This window comes from Dicentrarchus labrax, unplaced genomic scaffold, assembly GCF_905237075.1.
Source record: "Dicentrarchus labrax unplaced genomic scaffold, dlabrax2021, whole genome shotgun sequence".
Taxonomy (NCBI): Eukaryota; Metazoa; Chordata; class Actinopteri; family Moronidae; genus Dicentrarchus; species Dicentrarchus labrax.
In genome coordinates this window covers 21,212,946-21,235,265 of record NW_026136708.1, presented here as the reverse complement: position 1 = coordinate 21,235,265, position 22,320 = coordinate 21,212,946, and the positions used below count along the sequence as shown (strand labels likewise).

At 39.2% G+C, this 22,320-nt stretch overlaps 3 protein-coding genes across 3 annotated transcripts in view; 2 read left to right on the top strand and 1 right to left on the bottom strand.

The window, feature by feature from the left end:
* LOC127368680 (exostosin-1) overlaps window positions 1-22,320 on the bottom strand; it is a 247,456-nt gene that overhangs the window by 82,575 nt on the left and 142,561 nt on the right. The gene's annotated exons all lie outside the window — the stretch shown is intronic.
* LOC127368708 (pleurocidin-like peptide WF3) lies at window positions 16,695-17,682 on the top strand. Its single transcript, XM_051409800.1, has 4 exons — window positions 16,695-16,836; window positions 16,934-17,037; window positions 17,252-17,270; window positions 17,406-17,682. Exons 2-4 carry the CDS (start codon window positions 16,935-16,937, stop codon window positions 17,512-17,514), a joined length of 231 nt encoding a protein of 76 aa, XP_051265760.1. The 5' UTR covers window positions 16,695-16,836; window position 16,934; the 3' UTR covers window positions 17,515-17,682.
* LOC127368707 (dicentracin-like) lies at window positions 19,724-21,127 on the top strand. Its single transcript, XM_051409797.1, has 4 exons — window positions 19,724-19,870; window positions 20,048-20,148; window positions 20,744-20,762; window positions 20,872-21,127. The coding sequence occupies exons 2-4, from the start codon at window positions 20,049-20,051 to the stop codon at window positions 20,990-20,992; spliced, it is 240 nt and encodes a 79-aa protein (XP_051265757.1). The 5' UTR covers window positions 19,724-19,870; window position 20,048; the 3' UTR covers window positions 20,993-21,127.

Here is a 22,320-nt window from a genome sequence, read left to right as displayed (position 1 = left end):
CGTTCTTGTGCATTTTGTCTGTGAAAGATACAGAGCTGGTGCCTTTCTCTGCTTCACATCTCCTCTGACTGACTGACGTCTGGTGCCTCAATGTTGACAAAGCATGAAATTCGATCTGGAGTCTGCATGTGGTGTTTTATTTTGAAATTAAACAGATTCTCTATGCTGTTTCTGTCTCTGACTTCCTGCCAGTGCGATCTGCTTGATGCCAAGTGGGTCGCCCAAAATAGACTCGAGATGCGAGACACTTGTGGGACCCGCATTTTGAGCGACTGGGTGCGATCAGCTTCGGTAACCGCAGTGGAGCCGGAACGCATCGCTGCTGCGCCCGGTGGAGTTTGGAGGTTAGATCTCCCGCGGCGGACTCATGTCTGATCCGACTATTCTCAACAGACTCAACTCTGAGCTGGTGATCCGTCTAGCTTTTTTGTTAAACAAGTTGTTACATAATGTTCCTGATGCAAGCAGAAGATTGGTGTTACCATTCTCTCTGATATCAACAAACAGGACTTTCTGTTCCCTGTCTTGTTCACAAGAGATCTGAACAAACAGAAACATTTTCATTTATACTGCATTAAACTCAATAATACATCAAATACTGGCACAAATTCATCTAAGTTGTACCTCTGATCTCTCGCAAACCACCTTTGACGCAACAGGGCCAACAGAGGAACAACAAAGCATTCGCAGTGCATTTCCTGTTCACATTAGGATACACAAAACACCATCCACAGGTCCGATTGTAAAACTAACGTCTAATAGTGTTGGTATAATGCTGGATGGGGATTTAAACAAGCTTTCACTCTCAAATGACAAACGACACGAGGAAAGCAGCAATCTTTTGTGGGGGCATGAAATCGGAGACATATTTGAACAACATGTGTGTGAGTGTAATCAGGATAAATAAAGTTGGGTCATAATGAGGATATGAAACACATTCTAACACCAGATGGAAATGAGCTAACAGTGATGAATGGAGAATAGATTGCATCAATCACAGAGTAAATATCATGCTGATGGGAAGTGCCATGTGGAGTGTGTGGAGAAAAGGAGGCTTACAGGGAGAAGAGGAGGAGAATATATTAGAGATAAGACCAGAGGGTGGATGACCAAGAAGGGAGGGCTTCTAGAGGCAAGGGTGGGCTGAGTGGTCACGTACAGCACATTAGTCACATTTCCAGTGAGCCATGGCGGCACACACTTAGTTCTGTGACACCCGCTGTGTTACGGCAACAGACAGTTACCCCAGGGAGAAACCACCACTGCACATAAGGGTTGGACGCTGTGCAGAGAGTGCGGTGCTCTTCCTGTAACCCCTGATCTGAATTTGAGCCATTTAAGAATCACAATGTGCAAGCAATGACTTCAACAAGCCGCTGTAAGAAAACGGTCCCAGCTCTTCATTTGTAGTACTTGATGCACGGACATCAGCTCAGGCAGGCTTTCTTGGCATTTTTTATTTATTTATGAGCTCTGTCAAAGATAAATTTCCATCGCCTTGTGAGGAAAAACAAAGTTAAGAAAAAAAAGAGTGAATCTGAGAAGCGCACAGGGCCAGATACTAAATATTTTAAGCCACAGTACACAAAAAAGTTTTAAGCAACCACAAGAGAATATGATGTGTTTTGATTCTCCTCTCAGCAGAGCGACTGGCACTTCTTCAGGAAAACAAAAGATTGTATGTCATTAGTCTGAATAGACACAACCTATTCACACAGTTCAAGATAAAAGAAGCATTTTATGACACTCCCACTCAGATAATTACAGATCCGATATCAATCTTTCTCCCTGTGTTTGAAGAGTGGTTTCTTTAAATGAAAAGCCCTGGTGGACACACATCTTGCACTTTTCTCAGCATATAAACCGGGATGCTTTTTGTTTTTGATAAATTCAGACAAGGGATGGGAATTGAGAACTGGTTCCAGTTGAGAAGCAGTTCTAAATTGTCCGACCCATCACGAACGCACGCCCCCGATGCATTTTATTTCTGACAGCTGCGCATTGCGAAATAATGACGTCAAACTCAGGCGTGCGGCGCTGCTGGAAACCAGAAGGCGTCATGGTGAGAAGAAGAAACGGTCCAAAGCGTGGCCTCATTTCACAAAGAAACTCAAACTACTAGAACTGTACTCGGTTTCTACTCAGACTCAGAGATAACAGCACAGTTGATGCTCTTGGCCAACTTTTCCACGCAGAAAATTCAGGAATCAAACGGAATTGATAAAGAACCGATAATGGAAATCAATACAATCTTATCAGCTCCTGTCCCTAATGCAGGATGGGTTTAAGTTAACATTTTAGATAAAGATATGTACACTACCAACCGAAGTTAGATCAGAGGGGGTGATCGAAATCTAATATGAGAAGTGTTGATTTGCAAGCTCAGTCTAACTGTAAGTGAAGTATTCGACAGAGACTGGCTGAGAATCACCAAATATAACAAATGCAAGATCATTAGCAAACAACTATTTTTGTTATAAACGGTTAAAACCTGAATTTCCATGTTAACCATGCAATAATTTCAGAAAGGGTGCCTACTTCTTGTGTTCCTTCTCTTTCACATTAGCGGCGGCTGTGATGGCGACAACCAGCAGGGTTTATTCTAACAACTAAACTTCTAAGGTACATGTCATTTAGTGTCTTAAGTCAGTCAATTTAAAATGATGCATAAAAGCTGCATTCAGAAGTCTGTTGTATCCACTCAACAGCCAGGTGGCTGAGCTGTGTGTTTAGCTTCAGGCTAACAACAGTACGAGCCACAAGCCAAGCTGTCTGCATGCTAAAGTATTTAAGGACAACGCTGAGTAAAACACAAAAATAACATCGACTCGCCCCGGGCAGTTTAATGCTGTAAGCACACGTTGGTAGCCTATGCCTTTGAGTTGTGTATAAATATATTTGTCAGTGTGTGTGTGCCTCAGGCTTTGCTGGCAGACTCCCTGGTCTTTGATACGGCTGCCATTCAACAGGGGACAACCTTAATATTCCAACAGTAGCACACACACACACACACACACACACACACACACACACACACACACACACACACCTTTAGACACATGTGATCGCGTACACAGGCGGTTGGCGGCGGGTGGCCTGTTCATATGCTGCCTCTAGCTTCAACAGTGACGGTGTCCCACAGGGCCAGACAGGGAGAGAATCACATTCTCTGGAAACACACCGGCAAACACAAATCAGTGTCTCAGCATCACGTTCATAAGCACTTTTATTTCACTTAAAAACCGCGCTGTACGATGTTCCCTGCAGCTGGAATCTGTGTCCTCATCTCACAATGTTAAATGTGTGTTGACACTCCTTTTCTCTCCTAGGTTCACTGACACTGAGGTTGTGAAGGTGGACTGTTGGACTGGACTACATGAGATTGATCATTCCCAGTCTCATTCAGCTATTTCTAAGAAGTCAGTGAATTTGGACAAAGGCTGAGTTTACAGGTTAGGATGAGGCTACAAACGCTGTATTTGTTAGCAATCAATGGTTGGTTCACCCTGACCCAGGGGTCAGCAACCTTTACTATCAGAAGAGCCATTATGGGCCAAAAAATAATAAAATATAAATCTGTCTGCAGCCGCAAAACATATTTGAGTTTTATAATTTCTCACCAAGTCACTGTTTTCCTCTGAGACTTTGTTTTGATTTTGGATTTGGAGTCCATCCAGCCTAGTTAGGGAGACTCAAGACTAGAAGCCACCACTACTGAGGTTCAGCAATATGAAGAGGTAAAGTGTTTAATGGCACATTTTTTACAGACGGAGAATGTAAGAATCACTTTAGGCCTACAACAGTGATAAATGAAGATGTTACAAAATAACTGTCATTCATTTCATTTTTTTGTGAAAGCCACAGGGAGCCACGGGTGTGTGTCTTCTAATTCAGTGCTGTAAATCTGACATTTGAAAACAAGAATCTCCCCATCCACCAGCACAGGCACAAACATTCATCTAGAAACATCATAAAATATTTGATTTACCATCCAAAACAACAACCTCACATCACAAACAGCGTCTCATCTTCCACCCAGCCAGCCTCTGTCTCACTCTGAGTCTCTGAATAATGCAACTTGGTCAGCGGCCTACCGCTCTAGCACCATTTCTGGACACACCCGCTGTCAAAGTCAGGCGACAACGTAGCATGAGGATCGAGAAAGTCCACAAATGGAGGCGGTGGGGTGGATGGATTACTCAAACAAGCACAGGACAGGAGACCGATGTTCGTGTCCTGAGTTAAACCAAAGCAAACATTATTTTAAGTAACAAACGCAAGCTACGTCCAATCAAGTAGTTTTGTGCCTAAACTTAACCAAACCAACGTTTCACAACAATACAGCGCTTTATTTAGTATCCTTATTGTTGCTAACCTGACCGCAGAGCCCTCCGCGTACAGAAATGCTGCTAGAGGGGTACCTACGGGGTCATACCAAAGACAATGATCTGTGTAAGAAGTCAAGATTGATTGGGCTTCATCAAACATACGTTCATAATCACACGTCCATCACATACAGTGCACACACACTCACTGTGTACATTAGAGGCTGTTTAAACAAGGCCCACAGTAATGCAAGGGATGCAATATTTCTGACTGGAGGCTCACAAGGTGACACTCGTATAGCACCGCACTCCCAAAGTTTAATACAGTGAAGGACACAGGTTTCTTTCACAGTTAGAACTCAGTGCTTACTGCTCAGAGTGTCTGACAGGTAAAACCCAGGACTCATACAGGCCGATGATCCAACTGTCAATCTCCATTAGGCCCAATACTAAAATATCCAACTTTACAGCAGAAATAAACATGTTTACTGATACATCATTTCTGTAGCTAATTTCCATGTTCATGACAACTACATTCATACTTATTTATGAATTATTATATAACTCACCCATTTAAATTCTATAAAGGCTTAAAGTTCTGCATAATTAAAGGTCCAGTGTGTAACATTTCGGAGGATCTACTGAGTTTCACAGGCACTGTAGTTTCTCCCACACACTTCACAACCTGTTCTCATTCCCAAGCTGTCAAATACTGACACGAGTGGTTTTCAGTTAGTAGCAATCTTCTGCTTCAGCACTAGATGCCTCTTAATCTTACACACTCGTCCTTTAAGGATACACCGCCGTCACAAGGCGCCTGCCGTTAGCCCCACCCACACTCTACCTCTTCTGGATTAGCCAGAGCCGGCGGCGTCAGGACCGTCCAGAGCTGACCACACTGAGCCTCACAAACCTACGGTGACATGTTTTTATTATACAGTGTTTGTTTGGAGGAATGAATAATGTATCTCTCATAATTGTAGGTATGGTGTCAAACGATGCATCGGCCTGGTCTGGGTCCACTCTGATTACCCCGATAGGTTTAGGTTAACTGTAAGGTAAAGCCTGCACAAAATATAATTACGTCAGTGAAAGGCTTCACAAGTACAAAACTGTGTGTGTGTGTGTGTGTGAGAGAGAGAGAGAGAGAGAGAGAGAGAGAGAGAGAGAGAGAGAGAGTGTGTGTGTGTGTGTGTGTGTGTGTGTGTGTGTTTTCCATTTGGCCTGCAGCCAGCGGTTCACTCGGCTGGTCTGAACTGAAACAAGGAGACAAGCGGAGCGTGCTGGTGGCAACATTCAGCTGTCACTCTCAATATCCCAGTCACACACACACACACACACACACACACACACACACACACACACACACACACACACACACACACACACACACACAGAGTTGCGCACACACTGAGAAATGCTCTCGTATTTCTCACACACAATGCACTGCCTAATTAGGGTTGTAATGTGAACAAAGGCAGCAGTCCTATCTGCCACAGCAGACCTCTGAGCGCTCAAGTTCAGACAGGAAACCTCTTAGTGAAGTCATGTGGGGTCCTTCATTTGTCTCTCTCTTACACACACACACACACACACACACACACAGAAGTGCAGATGGTTCAACAACACATACAAACACACAATCATGCACAGTAACGCGAACAGTCAGACACTAACAGGGCCAGCAGCAGAAGTTGACGTCACCTCTTAATCCTGCCTGTTCCTCCTCTGAACAGATCTAACTGATGTTTAAATACAGCCACACAAGTCGGCTGAATTTAAAGGCTTTCTCTCTGTTTTGGCCTTTTTTGTCCACCAGCGTTTATCGCACCCAAAAAGTGCTGTAGGGAAAACACTCTTCAGGGTGAATAAATCCTTGTTGTGGGCGAGGAAAACAGAGCGTTTGCTGCCACTGTATGTAACAGTAAAGTGAAGAAGACAACTTTCTTTCTCCTCTAACTCTCTCTGTGATCACTTGAAACGTCAGTGTGGCCCATCACAAGGCATGGCTGATGTTATTAACAAATTTTTCTATTTGAGAGACAGAAAGATTGACTGTTGCTGTTGTTTCATGGGACTCAATCAAATCCCTATTTTATGTGCTTTCAGCTGGGTAGAAATATGTAAAGGGGAAATCTACTAAATCATGAGATTTGCTGTATTGAACAGAGTAAAGGTGATTACAGAGAGCAGATTGGAGGTTTAGACAGCTGGGACTCAGCAGTGTAACCAGCTGTGTCTTACCAGATGTTGGTTGTGAAGCACAGTTTTGTTTCTTTGGAGAAAGAAAATATGAATGACGATTTTCACAGAGAACAGAGATTGTGTGGATGGTTTGTCGTCCTGATTTGGGTGTAATCTGGTTGTTCAATTAGTTTAAAATATGCATATTAATGTACACAGTTCTTACATTTAGGTAGAGACAGCTTTTTCTTAAAGATCCAGTGTGTAACAATGAGGAGTATCTAGTGGAAGAAATGGAATATAATATTCATAGGTATGTTTTCATTAGTGTACCATCACCTGGAAATAAGAGTAGTTGTGTTTTTGTTACCTTAGAATGAGTTGTTTTTATCTACAGGGGGAGTTTGCCATGTTTCTACCGGATCCCTGAATGGACAAAACAAACACTGGCTCTACATAAGCAGGTTTTTTTTTTGCAGCCAACATAGTTCCTTCTACACACTTGGAACAAGAGGGTGAGGCGAGGGGGGTTGTAATCAGCAGATGCCACTAAATCCTGCACCCTGATCCTTTAAAGCAAAGATTTGACATTTTGGGAAATTCAAGTCTAAGGGACGGCTCACACAGAGACGACCCGCTAGAAATGCCTACAAAACCAATGGTATGGTGAACCTAGCGTGCGCTTCTCTCGTCTCGCCCCCCGTCAAGGTTTTCTAGCGTTTTTTAGGCGTGCATAAAAGTTTTTAAATGTAAAATTATATCATTATATTGTATATAGTATTTTTTAATCATTATATTGTATATGGTATTTTTTATATTTGTACACCTGTTGAACAGAAGAGATATAATGTGAATACACGAGATGGGGATCAATCTTCTCATCTAATGGAAAAGGTGGAAACTCAGTTCAGTGACTTCAGTCCAGTAAGTTAATCATGTGTTTGATCTAACTGTGTATGTGTCTGTGGATGTTCCCTCAGCCTCCTCTGCAGAATGGAAAACTGTACGAGTTTCTCATAAGACAGTGGGATGGGCTTGGTTAACTTTTTGGCTCACACACATTTAGATAGGAAAACACACACACACTCACACTCACACACACTCACACACACACAGGCGCGTCCCTCTCCTCCTGCCAGTAATGAAGCAGATAATAAGCTGCTTCACGCTCTGCTGTAGCAAAACCAAAATCAAAACACTGTTGATTTAAGAATCAAAATGCGTACACTCATGGGTTTTTCATCTTCCATGCTCTGTGGCAATGATGAGCTAGAGCTTCAGTGTTTGTGTGTGTGTGTGTGTGTGTGTGTGTGTGTGTTTTCAAGCTGTATATCAAAAGCCTGAGGAGCAGGCGGTGGGTTTGCTAGGCGGCGTTGAGAATCCATTCCTCGTGCCTCCCACCTCATTTCAGCTCTCTGTATTTCCAAGAAATGATTCTCTGACTTTGACACCGACGTCGTCACCAATAGAGTTTTTTGGGGGAAATTTTCTGAACTTGTGAAAGAAAGAAAAGAAACCACGTAAAGATTTAGATTTTGGGAGGACACCAAAAACCAGAAGAAAGTATTAGTGGGAATGGAGCCTGTGGATGTATCTGTGGTGGTAATTCTGTAATAACAGGACCTTACATATAAAAAGCAGGTCTTTGTCATTTTTGGTGCTCAAATTCAGCTTTGTAGCACTCGAGTATCAAACCGGGCTCTTTTTCTATGGACTTGTCTTCGACTCGTTGCTATTCGCACTCGGACTTGACCATTGTCTCGCTCTCGACCGATAATATATATGATTGATGATCTACTTCCTCCTTCACAACAAAACCACTGATGAAGCGCACTGTTCTGACAATGGGTATTGGTTAAATTCTTTTAATGGCATTAATGCAATTATATGCCTGGCTCTGCCTCAACTAGTCCTGGTAAGGTGGTTTTTGAAATATTAAAGACTCCTGTCTTTAAATCCGCCAATAAGGTGATTCCATATAAAAGCCCTTTTGCTTTATTGATCTTCCTCATTATATTTATGACACAAATGTGTTGATGTTGACCAGTAAGAGATAGATTTTAAGCTTTGAGCTGAAATTCAAAGAGGCTGCTGCTGAATAAGGAGGTAAAGTCTCTGATACTTTGAACTTTCAGTGTAATAAACAGACTTTTTAAACCATGTTATACCTGACTTTGCTATTTGAAACATTAGTTCCCTTTTTTTGTGTCATGTACATAAATTAAATGAATGACTATATTCTCCTCTTGGGGGAGCCTATACACTGTATAAACTCAGAGCACACACCAGCAAACAAATGTTATCCAGTGTGTGTGTGTGTAAGTTGACCCCTGATCCCAAGGCCTCTTGAACTTATAAAAAACATACATATATGTGAATGTATGTGAGGGGGTTTGAACTGGTGGCTCAGAAAAACATACATTACCTTTCAGGGGGGTTATTATTTTCCCATGTTTGACATAAAACTGTCTCCTATATGGCTGTACATATAAACAACAACTGAGGGATCCCTCCTGTATTTGTACCTGCTCCTCCCTCGGTGACAACCCTGAGGATGTTATAAAATAAAAAAAACACTTGGATGTTCTTTTGATTCACTCCATTTGAAACAGTAAATATAATCCATGCTCTTTCGCTTCTTCCCATGTAGCAGGAAGTGACATTTGAAAGCAACATACTTTCACACAAGCATCAAACATCAGCGTCTTATATGTTTCTGTTGGATCCAAGTGTTGATGTTGGCCTGGCAGCCCACCAGGCTTCTGCAAAGGCTGCAGACACATGTATTATTACACACACACACACACACACACACACACACACACACACACACACACACACACACACACACACACACATTCTGTACTTGAATGCTCTTTCCATATCTCAGTGCTGTGTCTGTTTATTCCTGAGATGGTTTCCACAGAGTTTCTTGCGTGTTGATTTATTGTTTATTATTTATTTATTATTATTGTTTCTATAAATGATAAAATCTCACGTGTTTCTTGTTGAAATGTTGTTAATGAAACTCAACTGGGGTCTAATAAGCAACTGTGGTGTCGTATAGAATGTTAAGGTTCTCTAGTTGAAATCATCCCAGCTTACTTTTAATAGCCAAAAATAAAAACTATTACAGCCCCGTGGTTGCAGCCACAACCCCCAAGCATAAAACAGTGGCAACAAAGGGTGAAAAATACAGAGAGAATTTGACCCATTTATGTATATAAGGGCACCATGGATAATAGCCATGTCATGTTTTATTTGTGGTCTGTTGTTGATTTCTGTTTCATACTCATATATGTCTATATACCACATATGATGCTATAAAAAAAAAAATGTGGATGTTTATTTATTGAAGGGATGTTTGAATTTGTCACGGTCGAGTTCATTCTCATAAATATCAGTTTATAAATGGTTTGTCTTCTTTTTATGCGAACATATGTGTACCTATTTCTGCTGTTGTCCTCTAACAAGCGGCAGCAAGCTGTCTGGAGTGGAAGAAGCCAAGTCGACCTACTCAAAGGTGTTTGTGTGTCCTAAATGCCTTTCCAATCATTATTAGTTGGAGGTTTTCTCTTCTGTGAAAGACATCTGTTTGCACACACACTTGCATGCTCTATGCACCGTGGACATGATGGGATTCTGTCATGAGCAAGATGTTCTGGTTAAAAATAAGACATGAAAGCAAAACTGTTAGAACAATAAATAAACTGTTGCAGGTTTGTTGACAGCGATCAGGAAATATGCTGATTAAACTCAGACATACAAACTCACAAATACTGATCCAATCACAGCTTAAAAAAAGTTGAAGCTATGGATGAACTCATGACACTGTCTGCTGATGAAGACCATTGCATATGGTTGCAGTGACTGTAGATTCTCCACGGCTGAGCTGTATTCACTGCCAGATGCCACTCAACCCTACACACTGGTAGAGCTGGGCAATACATTAATAGATTAATTCAGATTCATCTTTTAAAACAATGCAAAAAAATGTCTGAATGTATATCGAGATTTAAACTATGCGTGTTATAATGTGGCGATAAACAGCTGCTAAGGACTCCCATAGTGTCCCATATGACAAGAAGAGGCCCCAGTGATAAGACATTACAGACGCAGTGGTGTGAAAAAAACAGATTTCCTGTTTAGGCTGTATTGCTGAGCCCTACACACTGGTCCTTTTAAATAGTAGTGTATACTCCATATCCCCAAGGTTCAGTTAATATTCCCCAAAGACACAGACCGAAAACGTACTCCGGTGGCCAAAAGACGCTGAAAATGTCTTTCAGTTTGAATCTGACTCCTCGATTCCTGGAGCGAGAGAGAGAGAGTACTGATCCTGTGACTTTGAAAATAAACAGGACAGGATTTTATTGAGATTGTGGCTCATTCTTCAGTCTGCTGTCATGTTTTTGTATCACAACACGAATCAGCAGGATTAACAGGCAGTTTGTGTCTGGATACTGTAACTGAGGCTTTAAATGAACATTTAAAAACCGTATGAATTAAGTCACCAAAGACCAAACCTTACCAGCAGTAAGCATTTGACGGTTGGTCAATTAAGACCCTGCAAATTCTGCTGTACCAAGCCTCTCTTTAACATCAACTGCATGACTTCCAATTGTAAAAGTAAAATCTATAGAAGCGGATAAATGTCAGCCCTAAACAGTGCTTGTCCTCAAATGAATGCCACTGTAAGCAGCAAACTCCCTGTTTGAAAATGTTCTATCCTGATTTCCTTGAAGCTCGTGTCATTATTCAGTTCCAGTATGTTGCTGGAACAGACGGCATTAATCCAGGTGTGTATATGTGTGTGTGTGTGTGTGTGTGTGTGTGTGTGTGTGTGTGTGTGTGTGTTATGCACCACTCGCCTGTCTGCAGCGAGGGTTTAAAGAGGGATTGAATTAGAGGAAGGATAGCTTTCAAGTGGGGATTAGGCTAAAGCTGGGTCTCTCAGGGTCACTATTCAATAGCCAGTGAGTGGCATCAGGACCCCTAAAACCCGGCAGAGAGCAGCAGCTCCATCTGTAATGACAGGAGCACAGCACAGGAGTGTGTGTGTGTAATGAATACTGCATTGTTATGGAAGAGTTGGGGATAATAACAGCAATAAGTTTGAAAAACTTTCTTTTGAGTGACGGAGAAAGTGGCAGTCCACTCAGTCACACATAATGTCGCACGTCTGTCTCTCCATCTGTCATTTCTATGTCTACATGTTGGTTTTTAAGCAGGACATGGTTTATGTAGGCCGTCACACATCCAGGGCTCCAGCACACCGACCTTCAATGCAGCCGACTGTAAGGACTACAGCCAAGCAGCTAACACTGACATCGTACTGACTGTGAAACGTATTTTATAGATATTTAACAGTACAGAACAACTGATGAACTGTACAGTGAACCCAAATAGTGAACACAGTAAGTTAGTGATTTGGAGGAATTTTTGGATGATTATTTCCTGTGAATATTGCATCAGAGATGAGTTTTCCTGATAATTTAAAGGAACTTTTAATACAATTTTATCTCTATTATGTAGTTTTTAATTAATTTTTTAAGATTTTAATTTTAATAAAGACAAAGTCAGTGAAAAGTTGAGATATCAGCTTACTGTGTATATTTTTAGTTTCCTTACACCCCTTAAAAGCCTAATTAGTTTAGTGTTCACTATATTATACAATTAGCTTTGGCTATACAATGTAAACATAAGCCTATAGGCTATGACTGCTTCAGGCCCACACTTTTTTAAATATAAAATACTTTTTATACCGTATCTTGGTGGATATGCTGAATATCATTGTCCCATGCTCATTACTAGTTAGCAATAATGCTTGATGTAAAGCACGAACAAGCCAGAGGCATTGTTAAAGGTAATGGAAGCTCAGGTCTTAGCTGTGGCGAGTGGACACATATTTGCCATATTTCTGTAAAAAAAAAAAGTATATTTAGAATATATTCAGAATATTAAACAGATGTGAAGAAGAACATGTGCAAGAGAGGTCTGTTTTTTTCCATGAATGTTTTGATTTGATATGATGAACATGAATCCACGCTGAGTGTTGAACATGACGGAAGAAACCTTTTACAACTACCTTTCAATTTTACAAGGGGTGAATGTTTGATTTCGTGTTAAAGGATCGATGTTACCTCTAAATCGGCAGTTTGACCCAATAATTGATCACATTTATACCGAATATCCTGTCAGTCCTCACTCTATTCTGTCCTTGAAATTTAGGTGGCTGTAAGTGGCTTTAAAAATTAGATGCAGGGATTTAGTGAATTGCGCTGGAGTAAGCTTTTCTTCTCTAACTTCATTAAGTTGTAACTGCTCATGATGCATGCCACAGCAGCAGATTATTCTGAAAATCCCATTAGATATGCTCGTGGCTGCTACTGTAGCTTCCTGGTGCCTCTGGTTCAGTGTAGCCAAATCCTGCGAGCAGCTTGCTTCTGTCATTAGAAAGTTATGGAGCCAGTGTAGAAAATGAACCTTCGCTGAGTGGCAAAGCAAACTTTTCTGAATGTGTAGAGCTGCATTATAATGGGAGGAAAATAAGCAAAATATCCCAAAGACCATCCGATTAACTGGTTCGTCAGTGTTTTGCAGCTTGTTAAGAAGTATTGCCTCATGTTGCCTCTCGTCTGTTTAGTCTTCATCAAATGTGTTTGAGCAATCGATTGCACAACAGCTGTCTGTACCATTTTAGTTGCAGTTTTGATGTTTTTTGCAGAGTAATGCTCCACTGTGGTGATTTCTGCATATGGGCACGTTTTTGTTTATTCGTGTTAAGTTTATCCTGATATCTGTAACTCACTTTGCAATCTTAACTTAAAACGGCAATATTAAAAGGTTATTACCACCCACCAACTTTTATTAGCCGGTTCGTTGAATCATTCAAAAACTACAATTGGCCTTCAATGATGCAATAATTTGCGTTCCAGTTGTAACATAATAGTGACGTGCAGTTCAGAATGGCTTGTGTAATCAAGTGTCATCACAAAAACAAGGAGGTTAAACAGTGAGGAGAAAAGCTTTGTGCTTTAACAAAGCATCCAAACAACTGGAGGTGGTTGAAAAAAGTCTATTTTAGCTGATGCTGTGAATTTGCGTCCTTCTGAGATTTCAGTGCTACAGTGAGACTCATTTCTCTGAGACAGCAGAGAGGGGCTTACACCGGGATCAAACACGAACCCCTCAGCTCACGGCTCCTTGTTGTCTCTTGGTTTGTCAGGATCATCCTGAGACACTGGTTTCTTAGCATTCCACATCACGTAAAGACATCTCGCTTTCTCATCTGTCACACAACCAGCCAGTTCAGAGTGCTGTTACGTGTTTGAAAAAATGAAAAAGATCGGGTTGAATGGAACGGCAGCTAATCAGGAGATGCCTTTCTGGTCTTTAACACATGATTTGATCCTTGTGTGGTCACATAGAGAGTTTTTACTTGTGTCTAATGTCTCCAGTAAACAGTCAATATGCTGTATTTGGTTGGTTCAGATACTGTAAACCGGGTCAGCAGAGAGGTTTCATCTTACACAATCAAACTCCTATCTTTAGTTCAATTGGACTATTTACTATAGATTCAGTTATCATTCATGTGCTCCTAATGGGTCAACATTAGAGAAGGAAAAAATACGAAGATGGAGGTGATTAAAAGACGAAATTGATCATTACTGATCTAAAGTACAACAACGTACACCAGTGACGATATTATCCCTCCATATACTTTTACTGAGTTGCAGTATGTCTTTTATATAGAGCAATGTGCAGGATTGATTTATTTTTCCACTGTGCTGACCAGACGGGCATTTCAAGTATATCGGGTGGACTTTAAGCCTGATATTTTATGGTACATGCTTTTAATTGGAGACCTGGTGGTAAAGAGTGGGATGTGTTAACTTGACTATATAGTAAGATATTGATAAATGCAAGGGGATTGCTTGTAAAAAACATTTTATCCAAGCATTTCATGAAAGGTTTTTACATTTGCTATTTTAAAAACTGAATGCTCTCACACAGGACAAATCCACAATAGAGCTGAAACTGGGCAGCAGTAGAGACAAGCACTAAATCTCTAACATTAGACCTAAGGAAAAATATCAGTGTTTGCCCCTCGTTTGATTGACAAGTGGCCTTTGTGCAAGACAAAAACACTACAGCACTGAGCAGCACAAATGGAGAACAGAAAACTCATGGATTATCACTTAAAATATAAGGGAAAGAAAGTGTGTGTATGTTGGACTAGTAAGTTATCTTAGCTAGATTGCTTTGTCTTGTGTTGTTTCACTTGCTTGATGTTTGACTGTATTAGCAAAGTTTTGGACTCGCTAGTTTTTAAACATAAGTAATGTAATCATAACAATGCAATGCATGTGTACAGCTGTCCATATACCACCGGAATTGCACTCTGAAACTGTGGCACCAAACTACAAAAGATACCAATTCTTACATACTGCTTTATAGAAATGGCACAAGTTTAAATAAAAGACCGTCCGTCTTCATAAGTTCTTACTGTTAGTTCCTCCATGTAGCAGAGAGAAGTGAGAAGTCGAAACAGAGCGAGGGGAAGTGATAAGATAATAATCAAGCTGTTAACACTGATACAGCAAGGGCTTTGCATTGTCATTACCCCATTCAGATCACGCACAGCACCTCAAATAAAAAGCAGAACTAGATGAGTGGCCTAAAAAAAAAGAAAAGACTATCATCAAGTGAGGAAAAAATTATTTTAACAGAATAAAGTTATTTCATGACAAATTTGAGAGCTGCTGGTCATACAGTTGATTTAAGTGTTATCCTGGTAAATTTAGAAACCAAGTTAGGACTTTGGTTTGTATCTCTGACAGAAACTCTGTTGTAAGAGACGACTCCCGATGTTCCTGTAGTTAAATTTAATTGCGGTGTTCCCCTGGGATCCATTCCCGACCCACTATTGTTTTTAATATGAATGCTTCTTCTCAGTTACTTGTTTTCTGCAACTGCTAGTACACTACATGCTACAATGCACCTGGTTTTTCAATGTTAATATGAGGAAAAAGCGAGATGGAGGAAAGCTGAGGAGAAAAGTAAAACCAAGACAAGACCAAGACTCTAAAATGTTTTAGGTCCCTTTAAAATTTGATGATGAACCTCTATGTTATTAATTCCTAGGAAGCTATGTTAACGACAAGCAGCCACATTAGCTCCTCACGAGATTGACCAAACTGTTTCAACCTAGTATATGAACAATTTGAACAGTGCATACGAACTTCACTTCATGTTGATTATAAAACATAAATATAAAAATGCCAGTTGTACAAGTAACAATGGCAGTAGTATTAGAAGCAGTTAGCATATGAGATGTTTTCTCTACCTATAGTGACAAGGTGAAGAACGTTATCTTGAACCCCAGAAAACCCCAAGTTCCACTTTACATTTCTGCTTATTTTGATAATAATGGGTGGAGTTTCACAAGAATACTCACAAGTTTTCTAAGAAGAAATGTTCAGAACTCAGAGCTTCTACTAAGCTGACATCAAACGCTGTGTCAATACCAAAACCAATACATACTGAAGAGTTGTCTGCAGGGTTTTTACATATGTACACTAACCTGCACTTGTGTCAGATGGTGGGAAAGCATAAATGATACACACAACACACAACCCCAATAAAGCTGGAGAAAATGCTAAGTGTGGTGTTAATGCTTTAGATTTATAGTCAGTAAACCGAAGATTTCACAAGAAACATATCAACTTAAGATTACCTTTACTCACTGTTTGTTCCATTTCAAATAAATATGTGGAAATTAAGATTTTAAGAAAAATGGCAACATTACTGTTTATTCAATGTAGCTGTCAACAAACTATTTAACTGAAAAAAGCAGCAATTAATGTATTGAATTAACATTGATGTAATAGTTGTCAATTAACTGTGTTTCAATCTAAAGCTGTATTGAAAAAGTATTGAAAGCTGACATTGAATGGTCGGTCGGAGCCGCAATTTAGTTTACGTAGTTTTTATTATTATATGCAAACTTTAAGCCTCCATCTTTTTTATTTATGTACTTCTTACAGGGTTGCATTATAAGCCATAACGGTGAGGTTACGTATATGTAACTTGTAATATTGGTTATGTCTAACTATTTTGACCAACTAATTTTCCTTTCATGCTGCACAGAGGCGAGGAGTGGTCCTACAGCACAACAAACAAACCTAATGAAGGAGTATAATGAGGTACACAGAGTCCTCATTTGAAAAGTGAGGAAGTGATAAGATAATTGAGCTGCTACATATATAAAGAGGGGTGTCACAGACTTTTACCTCACTGTCTTTGACTGTGAATCAGTGGAAAGGTAAGAACTAAATTCAAATTTCAACCTAATTTACTTGTGAACAAGTAACTCCAATACCAATAACTACTGTTAAATTTTCCAATTTGGAAATTTTTAGGATGAAGTGTACTGCGGCCTTTGTTGTGTTGTCTATGGTCGTTTTTATGGCTGAACCTGGAGAGTGTTTTCTTGGAATGCTTATCCATGGAGCCATACATACAGGTACAGTCATGAAATCCATTGCCCTTTTAATTATATACTTTGACACATGGCTAGAAAAATATGTGTAACGAATAACCTAAAATGTATGTAATGTAATGTAAATGTATTATTCTGCTGACAAACACAAAAGTCACTGTAGTATTTTTTGTGATGAGTGATATAAAGTCAACAGTTCAAATTCCATGTCATTATTTTTCTCTCTTGTCTATTTTAGTTGGCCATTTGTTCGGTGGGTAAGTACCTGTGCTTCTACTATTTGTCATTATTGTTACAACAACTAAACTACTTGTTTTACAATAAATAGTTACCCTCTAGAATTAAGTATTTCTTTAATTGTCTAATACTAATATCTTCTCTCCCTCCACCAGGCATGACAAGGCCGAGCTGCAGCAAGAGCAGCAGGAGCTGCAACAGCAGCAGGAGCAGCTTGACAAACGTTCAATTGATTACAACCCAGGAAGGCCTCATTTTCACTAGGCAGAAGAGGCCACTCTGAAGCTATTTTTTGGACCTAACCCAAACCTTATATCAAGTGGGGCAACCACTTCTTGAAAATATATGCATTGACCTAAACTGAGGAATTTTGAATTAATTTGGAAGAATGTCAGTTGTTTGGAATAAATTTTGCTTTATAATGCACCAAAACATCCTTCTACTGTTTTATTAAAAATAGATGATAAAAATGTTACAATAGATTTTTCTGAGATAAGAAAAAAATGAAGCCACTGTATGAAAAAAGTGAAAATAGTGTCTGTGTCAACTGTGGCTACAAGTGAGAGTTGCGAGACAATCATAAATGCTAAGAAGTAGTGTAACAATAACATGAGTTGAGTTGTAAAGTTGATCAGTGAACAGAATCCCTGTGCACAGCCAGTATTTTTCAGGAACATCATAGCAGATATAAAGCTTTTGTGAAGTATAAGACAAAAAGAATCAGTGGGAAATATTTCATTCGGAACAGACAAAACACAAGAAAGTGGATACAATATTTTCACTACTCTGACAGCACATACATTACATACAGAAATGTTTCAAGGTATTCCACAGGGCTCTATACTAGAACCAACCAAGGTTAAATTAAATTTAAAAAAATATTACAATTGATAACAATACCATTTATTATTTATTTATTTAAAACTTCTAGTATCCATGTTAATGTTGATGATATTATTTTATACTTATAATGTTGTGCTGACTCTACACAGCTAACTCTCTTTCAGTTTTTGGCCATCACACCTTCCCAGAGCCCAACATGGCAATTCAAAATTAAATTAAATGACTTGTTACAGTGATGAAATAAAAAAATAGCACATCCTCACCTTTTTTGAAAAGCTGTAGCTGTTGAATGTTTCCCATTTTTGCTTGATCAACAACTGAATTGATTAATTCATAAAGCAGGTGCATATTTACTTTTTGTATACTTTTTGTAATTTATCATTCACTCACTTGGGCTACCAAGAAAGCTGAATTTGAGGAAGTGATAGGGAGAAGAAGCCAACTTACATTGTTTTTGGGGTTAAAATTAGAGCAATAACCTAACCCTAAGTATATATAAAGTGAGGTGTATGTGCAGAGCAGTCAGCACAGGTACATCACCCGTCTACATCACACAGCTCACTATGAGAACAGCTTTAACTGAACAGTGGAATACATATTAAATACTGTCCCTGCATAAACAAATATCTAACTTATAAGAGTAATGTTGACCAAATGGAATGGAATAATTTTTTTTCATTGGGAGCAAACATATCCCTTTAGAAGACCAAAACCAACAATGAATATATATTGAACTAATATTCCCCATACTACAATCTTATATTGACTTGAGCACCAAATGTGTATTAATCCCCTGCTAAAAATAGACCTCAACAAATACACTACCTAGTCGTGTACCATTTGCTAAAAACTACAGTACCCAGCTGTTTTAGGAATGTATTTAGGTTTTTATAATAATATATTATATTTGTAAATTTGTTTGTTGTAAGATTTACTTGTTCAGTAGAGACCAAATAGTACTAATTAAATAAACAAATGTTGTGTACTGTTGTGTACTAAAAAGAATAATGGTATGATTATTATGATTATTGACTGACGTATGACATGATGTGATGAGTTTAAATGTAATTGTTTTATTTTGCTTTAATTGAATTGGTAAGTTGCATGAGGGATAAGGATTTGTGCTTCTATCATTGTTACTTCTTTAAACAACTTCTAAATGACTGTCTGGTCAACTGGTGAAATTATTATTATTTAGAACTTCTCTTGTTGCCTCTGTGACAACTGTGCGTCAGTTCATGATGATACTTAAGCGGAAAGTAATAAATGTTGATAAATGTGGTATTAATGCCATAGATAGACAGATAGATAGATCTATCTATCTATCTATCTGTCTATCTATCTAATGCCATAGACTCGTAGCAGCCTGGCTGTCAAACAAGAAAACTTATAGAAGGATAGATGTGAGCTGAAGAGTCCCTCGTTTATTACATAAAATCATAAAGTAACATCCATCTCCAAATTCATTGGAAAGGTGAACACATAATGAGACAAAGTAAGATATTTTTAAATGAGGATGATTTAGGATTTTTGACTTTCTAAACTAAACTAAAAACCAGAACCCAAAGACGTGAGTTCAGTGTGGAATGCCCTTAGTTGGTTATAGCTTCCTATATTGCAACATCCTGCACAAACCATGAGTAAGGGAACTCTTGCTATAAAAGAGATGCGTATCAGCCAATGCAGAGAGATTTACACCACCTGTACATCTCAAACCGCTTCTTAAGCTCACTTTGATAACAGCTTTTTGACTTTCAGCCTCCCCTGGTGGAAACACGTAAGTCTCTCATCTTCCTTCATTTAGGAGCAAATTCATTGTTAAGAGTATATATCTCAATCTGGAGCTTGTACACTATTTAAAAAACAACAATTAACAAATGTTCACTGGGTGTCAAATCTATGACACAGGCAGTCTAACCATGGCCTTTGTGATGTGTTTGGTTCTTGTTTACAGGATGAAGTGCGCCACGCTCTTTCTTGTGCTGTCGATGGTCGTCCTCATGGCTGAACCTGGGGACGCCTTCTTTCACCACATTTTCCGTGGAATTGTTCACGGTAACCAATCATTGAACACATTGGAATTTTTCACAGCTTACATTCTGGCATGACTAAATGCACAGACGTGATAATATCTCAGGATTCATAATACCAGAGCCAACTGGCACATCTAAAAGGAATGTAGTCCTTACTGAGGTTATTGTTGTCTCAAAGAAAGGTATTGCAAAAAGAGTACAGCCACATTCACCCTCTCACACACATTCACACAGTCTAGATTAGAAAGGCGCTATACAAGTACAGGTCCATTTACCATTTATGGATGCTCTTGACTAGTTATAAACTCAAGGTTGACTGATGGGGCTTATGATACACTTATTCGCAAGAAATGCCCCCATAACGAACTATAGATCTTCTGTTACTCTGTACTAATTTCTTATTAATTATAAATATTATTATATTATTATTATATATATTTTTAACAATTATAATAATGTAAAGACACTATTTATGAGTATGCACAATAACATAAGATTATAATGTCTTACAATGTCATATGATGGATAACGTATAACAAATAATAATGTTATAATAATGTTTCTGTCTTGATATAATCCTTTTTTAATGTTTGTTTTATTTTCTCTCTTTTGTTTAGTCGGCAAGAGCATCCACAGGTAAGGATTTGTGTTTGACAATACTTGATACTTGTATAATACGTGTGTTTTTGTTGCATGTTGTAATGTTCTGGAGCTGAACTCTCTCAACTGTCTCTCTACCCACCAGACTTGTGACCGGGGGAAAAGCGCAGCAAGATCAGCAAGATCAGCAATATCAGCAAGATCAGCAAGATCAGCAAGCGCAGCAATATCAGCGCTTTAACCGCGAGCGCGCAGCTTTTGACTAGATTTGTGAGTGAATCTATGGCGGCTCATCTGAAAGAGCAGCTCTGAAACTTTGTTTTGAAGGAAATTCTAGTTGCTTTTCAACTGATATTTGAACATATATCAGTCATTTGGAATAAATATGCATATCTACAAAACTTGTTTCCCTTATTTCTCTCATTTAGAGGAGAACTCTGAGTAAATGAGTATAGAAATTACAGACACGAGATCTCAACCCAGTTAAACACCTATGGGACAATGTACTTAAATGTAAAGTATGAGATTTTGTAACATTTTGATGTGTTGATACATGGTAGTGTGAAAAGAAAAAGTATACCAATACATGAAGTAATGGCTATAAATCCAAATATTCATGTATACAGTTACAGAAAATCCAGGGGCAAATTCACAAAAGGTTTGTGTGACTTTTGCAGATGTTACACCTTCACAAATATTTCTTAAAGCACCAGCAGAGGGTGAAATGCACCACTAACTGCACTGCCAAGCAAATGGTGTCTCAACGCTCTGGTGCTATTTGCACATATTTAAATGAGGTAATATGCATACATTTGGCGCAACATTGGCTCCTTTCTATGCAAATGAGTATCACTGCAAAATAGTCTTACTCTAAAACACCATCACTAATAGCCACACACAGAGGCAGAGCGGACAGTCAATGCAACCCAAATAACACTCAATATAGAGTGAAAATGATCCTGCAGATTGAAACAAATGAAAGAACAGAGAGAGTTAACAGGTAATTATAATAGTTATTGTTGTAATTAGAGTTCTCCATATGAGTAAAAAGTATTGTTCTTGCAACTCCATTTCTAACATTTTTGACTCAAACATTGTTTAATAATGGTACTGGGAACAGCACGCATCAGATTCATAATGTCATGTGATCTGCTACTTCAGTACACCTTACCAGAACACTTAACAGACGCAAGACAAGGCCAAACTGACTCAGCTGCAGAACTTTATGGACATGTTTGTGCTGAAATATCTTTTGTGAATCTGAGCTTGAGACAGGGCAGAAAGAGGTTGCAAGTGATGGCCAATTCATGATGCCATCACCAGTTCCCTATTTTTCTCATCTGTCTTTGTACTTTATCACCATTAGTGTCTCTGAGTGGCAAGACGAGAGGTAACAGTGTGGGGAAGTGATGAGATAATAATCAAGTTGTTAACACCGATACAGCAATAGATTTGCATTGTCATTGCCCCCTTTGGGTCCAATACAAACAGCACACACACACACACACACACACACACACACACACACACACACACACACACACAGCATCTTAACTTAAAAAAAGTACCAGACGAGCTGCCACAGGCCTCTGCG

Coding starts and splice junctions, on each gene's coding strand:
- LOC127368708 (XM_051409800.1), top strand. CDS start 16,935: ATGAAGTGTACTGCGGCCTTTGTTGTGTTGTCTATGGTCGTTTTTATG.
- LOC127368707 (XM_051409797.1), top strand. CDS start 20,049: ATGAAGTGCGCCACGCTCTTTCTTGTGCTGTCGATGGTCGTCCTCATG.